This window comes from Neoarius graeffei, chromosome 4 (genome assembly GCF_027579695.1).
Source record: "Neoarius graeffei isolate fNeoGra1 chromosome 4, fNeoGra1.pri, whole genome shotgun sequence".
Lineage (NCBI taxonomy): Eukaryota > Metazoa > Chordata > Actinopteri > Siluriformes > Ariidae > Neoarius > Neoarius graeffei.
Window position 1 is genome coordinate 112,463,131 of NC_083572.1, and position 6,221 is coordinate 112,469,351.

Below are 6,221 nucleotides of genomic sequence, written 5' to 3' on the forward strand. Positions count from 1 at the left end.
CAATGGTTTTTAAACTTTTCTGTATATCTTACTGTATATCAGCTGTAAATTGTCAATCTGCTGTAACTGTAAATCCTACAGCTATGGACCAGCATTTTTAAGGAATGTTCAAATCAACCACCTGAATGGGGAAAAAACTGAGATTTCAGTGATTAGTCAACATTATGTGTTGATTTCCAGAAAAGAGTCCAAAGGCTTAAACAGTTAAGGCCACTAAAAACTCACCTCAGTATGACAGAATATTACATATGAAAGCAATATCATTTCGTATCTTTCTTTTATACTTTATATTAAAGATTAAAAGTATTGAGCAAAAGCAAATTCAATAAACCAAATCACATCAGATTACATCATGGACACTAGTTCATGGGAGATTGCTTTTTTTGTTTTTCAGGAATGTAAAATATTTCTTGTTTGTGAATAATTTTTGACCATTTCAATTGGTTTTGATTTTTTTCTGGTTATAGCAAATATTTTATTTATTTTCTAAAAAGCTAAGTGCGATAGGGCTCACTGTACTTTATTTGAAATAAGGTGTAAAATTATACCATGTTATAGTTGAGGAAGTAGTCAATTTTAAAATTGACATAACATTCCTGCATGTTTTTGTCTGTCACATACCTGGAGTTCTTGTTATGAACATAATTACATGCTAAGAATGTAGACTGGAAATTATAACTCATCCAGTAATGCACATATTATTTCCTGTGTAAAGGAGGACAGTCCCATGATGTAACAGGTCAGACCAGTAATACTGTACGTTTCAGGAACACTGGGTAGCTATAAAACAGTATTGAGAGACTACACGGACAACTGCAGACTTATGCAGAGAGAAACCAAGTGTTGAATGCAAAGATGCTGAGATTTGAGTGTGTGGTTGTGGTCCTGGTCTTATATTTAAAAGGTAAGGCTTTTGCAATTATTACTGATGAATGTTTCTTAATTTATTTTTCAAAAAAAATATTACAATGTGAAATTAAACACGAAATTGTTCAAGAGAAAACACTTCTGTATGAATAATTATAGTTGTAATTACCACAATAATCACAGGAAACTTGGTCTAATTTAACAATCTGGCTTCCACTCTTATTGTTCAGCAGCTTATAAAACAATATTAAATCACAGTGAATGCTTAACTCAGTTCATTTTCTCATTTCAGGTTCCCTTTCCCAGCTCAATGGTAGGTTCTTCTCTTAATCTTAATCACTCCCACTGTTTGCTGTTGGCATTTCTTTTCCTCTGTTCTGCTCCATAAGATTCTGATGGCATTTAATGACCATGGGTTTGTAACTGATGTTTCTCTTCTCTCAGTTTGTGGTCATGCACCTTTTAACACCCGTATTGTGGGTGGACAGAGTGCGTCAGATGGTATGTGGCCATGGCAGGTTAGTTTACAGAGTCCTGCTTATACTGGTGGCCATTTCTGTGGAGGATCCCTCATCAACAAAGACTGGGTCCTGACAGCAGCCCACTGTTTCTCCAGGTTAAATTCACACAAAATTTTCCATATGACATTGTCCTGAGATGTAAATGAATAAATGGCTCAATTTTTTTGTTTTTTTTTTCCCCCCTTCAGCACCAAGACTTCTGGCCTGACTGTGTATTTGGGGAAACAGACTCTAAGTGGCTTGAATCCCAATCAAATTGCAAGAGGTGTTAAACAGGTGATCCTTCACCCCAACTACAACAGTGGAACCCAAGACAATGACATTGCCCTTCTGCTTCTGAACTCATCTGTCACCTTCACGGACTACATCATACCAGTGTGCCTGGCAGGTGAAGGCAGCAATTTTCCACGTGACATCCTTAGCTGGATCACAGGCTGGGGAAGCACTGCATCTGGAGGTAAAAGACATACTGTACACAGGCGCAAATGCAAATGCATAGCTCCATGTACAATAAACACATCTATAGTAGCAGTTCATTGAGGTATATTTTTATTTCTTTTCTAAGATATGTTTGTGTTTGTGTAGTGCCACTGTCATCTCCTGGTGTGCTGCAGGAGGCAGTGGTGCCCATTGTCGATACACTGCTTTGTGATTTTCTGCTTGGATTTGGATCCATTACCCCAAATATGATCTGTGCTGGTTATTTCCAAGGAGGAAAGGACACCTGCCAGGTACAAACAAAATCACAGATACAATATGAACAAATATCTCAATAACACAACCTACAATGGAAGTTGTAGATCAAACTTCTTGTGTGAACACATAATACAATTGTGTATGGTACTTAACAATCAAAAACAGCAAAAGTTGTTTCTCTTTTGAAAGGGGGATTCTGGAGGACCCTTGGTGATTAAGCAGGGTGCAGTCTGGATTCAAGCTGGTATCACTAGCTGGGGTAAGGGTTGTGCTCAGCCCTCCTCACCTGGTGTGTATACTCGGGTGTCCCAGTACCAGACCTGGCTATCCAGTGTCATAAACCAAAATCTGCCAGGTTTTATCAAGTAAGACATTATTTGGTCATGAATTTATATCTATAAATAGACACACAGTATATCTCAGGCCATGATTCATTGACTGGCTCTTACAGCAATTCACTAGCCCTTGATCATAATGTGCTTTTGTGTCTTGCCAGATACTAACACAGTGGGATGATCGGTGGCTGTACTGAAGGATCAGACACGACCATGTACTGTATTATATAACATAAGATGTCTATATGTTTTCTAAACAGATTTATATTTATTATTTTTTTACTGGTATTAATCTGATAATTTATCTACACAGAGATTTTGTTGTAAAAATGATGAATGTTGTGATAATCACCTTGTATGGTGCTACATGTACAGAGGATCATATTTTTTTTAAATGCACTATATTCACTTTAATTAGCTACTCAGATAATTAAATAGGAATTTCCTGCATATTTTGGTTTGTGAGTCATCATTTTTATGTGGGGCCTATTTGTGAGCAATTCGTGGTTAGTTACATTTTGCTTGAGCAGGTACATTTCTAACGATTGAGATCTTGGTACAATCAATAAAAAGTTTGCTTTTAAACCAATTATAATCATGACATGAGGAATATTAATCGAGGCATGGAGAATGAGAAGGGCAAGAAGTGGATGAATATGGACATTATTGTGAATCATTTACTGGAAGATGCTAACATGTCACCTAATGTCTTTATTATGCAAACGGGTTAAGGTCACATCAAACAGACAAATATTTCTGTTACAAATATTACAATATTCTAAAATGATGAAAATTTAAGAACAGAGATGGCACAAAAGAGTCTATTACCTTTATTTCCCAAAAGTTGTAGTTCTGTCTTGCATGGCACCCTGGGTACCCCCTCAGTCCCCCTCCCCCCAAAATTGTTTCTAATTACCCCAATCCCCCCGTCAGCCAAAAAAGCATAATTTTTGCACTAACTGTATTTTTTTTTAATATTGTAAACAACATAAGTAATAAATAAATAAATTTTACTACTATATAGGTGGCACAGTGGTGTAGGGGTTAGCACTGTCGCCTCACAGCAAGAAAGTTCTGGGCTCAAGCCCTGTGGTCAGCGGTTGCCTTTCTGTGTGGAGTTTGCATGTTCTCCCCATGTGTGCGTGGGTTTCCTCCAGGTGCCCCGGTTTCCCCCATAGTCCAAAGACATGCAGGTTAGGCTAATTGGTGGCTCTAAATTGACTGTAGGTGTACCCTGCACATGATAAGTGGTTACGGATAATGGATAGATGGCTGGATGGATTTAATAGTATATAATAGAAAAATATGCAAAAATAAGATTCATAGGATGCTCCAAACAATTTCAGAAGTACCTTTTGAATTTGTATTCAAATGTAGTATGAGTCTGGCACCCTAAATACACTTGTTGCACAATTAAATGTATATATGCCATTATTCACAATTTATCAAAATATGAATTAGAACCAAATGAGCCATACAACCTCCTTGGCTTATGCCTTGGCCTTCTAGACATAAGACATCCCAAAAGACTCAATATATCACAAAACACTAAATATCAGCATAGTATTGATGTCTTTTAAATTGTACTGGTTATGCTTACAACATTAATCATGCTTTATGTATTATTTATAGACAAAAGACGCACACATTCAGTCAAAAAAAAACCACGGTAAAAGCACTTTTGTGGACAATTTTATTCCATGAATTATCCGCTGGGGCAAAACCAATGGGGAGCAGCCACTGCCAGCCGGAAGTGACATATAGTCGTTCATTCCGGGTTATCAGGTGCGAGTAAACAAGCAGTGTTCTGTGGGTCAAGATTCGAGGTGACAGGTGTTAAAGAAGCAAAATATAGCTAGCAACTTTGATGAAATGGGTGTTAATGGTTATCTGTTCGAGCCAGAGAGGGAGGAGGCTTGTGAGGACAGTGAGTCATCACATTTTAGTGATTCGGAGGAGGAAACAGCTGCAAGAGATGTGTGTGATGGTAGATCCAAAATGGCTACCACTCCATGGTGTTGACACAGGCAGTGCTCTGTCATGAGAACTGACATAGAGTCCGACTGTTGTCAAGAACATGAACTCATTGCAGATCGCTTTGACGACTGCATTATGTCCACCCCGAACTTGCACGAGTATGTCCTTTAAAAACTGTTCCTGGAAATGGCCTTCAATGACGGCATGATCCGCAGGTACCTCCGGGGATCAGCACCTGAAGAGGAGCTGACAAACAGGCAAGTTCCCAGTCAAGTAACTTCAGAACATGTTGAATAAATATAGATCTAATACTTGTAATAGAGCTTTATTTTATGGCACATATCTATTATTTCATGGCATTATGTGCAAGTAGATTTGCAATCGGACAAAACAACAACTATGCGTCACTACCGGTGCTGGAACAGCCTGTGAAGGAGGCAACATGTCACTGACTATGCCTGGCTGACGGAGCAGTGACTTAAAACTCACGCGTACTTGACAAGAGCTTATGACAAACATTACATGATGGAACCACTGGTATCATACATGATCTTTTGAAATAGCTAGTAATTAAAATTCTTTACAGGTACACTTTAAGTCAGCATACAGCCACTGAAACTCCTCTTACTGCACTCAGGACAGAGTTAATACAATCACAGAAAATCTTTATTATGTCACCTCAATGAAAGTTACTCAAATCAGTAATGTGCTAGTTAGGTTGTAATCATTTTGCTGCAGGCTATACACAATATCATGATGAAACTGTAAGGAATAACACTGCCTGGCCAAAAAAAGGCACCATTTTAATGTACATAAGCCCCTTTGATTGGATAATTACTGCAGTGATTAATATTTCAGCTGCAACAATTCTTTTAACTCTAACTGATGCAGTGAGTAGCTTCTCATTTCTTAAACAAACATGTCAGAAGATGTATCCCACAGTTGTGGAAAACGTTACTCTGTTTCAGAAGCTCAAATTATTGGCCTCCACCAAGCAAAGAAACAACTAATGAGATTCTTGAAATTACTGGCACTGGGTTAAGAACCATTCAATGCATTATTAAAATGTGAAAGGATAGTGGTGAACAATCAATTTCACGGAAGAAATGTCTCGTCTCGTCTCGTCATCTTCCGCTTATCCAGGACCGGGTCGCGGAGGCAGCAGTCTAAGCATGGAAGCCCAAACTTCCCTTTCCCCAGACACCTCGGCCAGCTCCTCGGGAAGAACACCGAGGCGTTCCCAGGCCAGCCGAGAGACATAGTCCCTCCAGCGTGTCATGGGTCTTCCCCGGGGCCTCCTCCCGGGGGGACATGCCTGGAACACCTCCCCAGGGAGGCGTCCAGGAGGCATCCGAAAAAGATGCCCGAGCCACCTCAGCTGGTTCCTCTCGATGTGGAGGAGCAGCGGCTCTACTCCGAGCTCCTCCCGAGTGACTGTGCTTCTCACCCTATCTCTAAGGGAGCGCCCAGCCACCCTGCGAAGGAAACTCATTTCAGCCGCTTGTATCCGTGATCTTGTTCTTTCTGTCATTACCCAAAGCTCATGACCATAGGTGAGAGTCGGAACATAGATCGACCGGTAAATTGAGAGCTTCGCCTTTTGGCTCAGCTCCTTCTTCACCACGACGGACCGGTAAAGCGACCGCATCACTGCGGAGGCTGCACCGATCCGCCTGTCGATCTCACGCTCCATCCTTCCCTCACTCGTGAACAAGATCCCGAGATACTTAAACTCCTCCACTTGAGGCAGGACTTCTCCACCAACCTGGAGAGGGCAAGCCACCCTTTTCCGGTCGAGAACCATGGCCTCGGACTTGGAGGTGCT

The 6,221-nt window shown here is 40.3% G+C and overlaps 1 protein-coding gene across 1 annotated transcript; it reads left to right on the top strand.

Moving 5' to 3' along the window:
• Positions 1–766: 766 nt before the first annotated feature.
• On the top strand, positions 767–2,797 carry LOC132885494 (serine protease 27-like). The gene is made up of 7 exons (XM_060920210.1): positions 767–904; positions 1,160–1,180; positions 1,312–1,483; positions 1,577–1,845; positions 1,974–2,119; positions 2,274–2,449; positions 2,581–2,797. The coding sequence occupies exons 1-7, from the start codon at positions 856–858 to the stop codon at positions 2,585–2,587; spliced, it is 840 nt and encodes a 279-aa protein (XP_060776193.1). The 5' UTR covers positions 767–855; the 3' UTR covers positions 2,588–2,797.
• The last annotated feature ends 3,424 nt before the right edge of the window (positions 2,798–6,221 follow it).

Coding starts and splice junctions, on each gene's coding strand:
- LOC132885494 (XM_060920210.1), top strand. CDS start 856: ATGCTGAGATTTGAGTGTGTGGTTGTGGTCCTGGTCTTATATTTAAAA. Junction 905..1,159: donor CCTGGTCTTATATTTAAAAG/GTAAGGCTTTTG, acceptor TTCTCATTTCAG/GTTCCCTTTCCCAGCTCAAT. Junction 1,484..1,576: donor GCAGCCCACTGTTTCTCCAG/GTTAAATTCACA, acceptor TCCCCCCTTCAG/CACCAAGACTTCTGGCCTGA.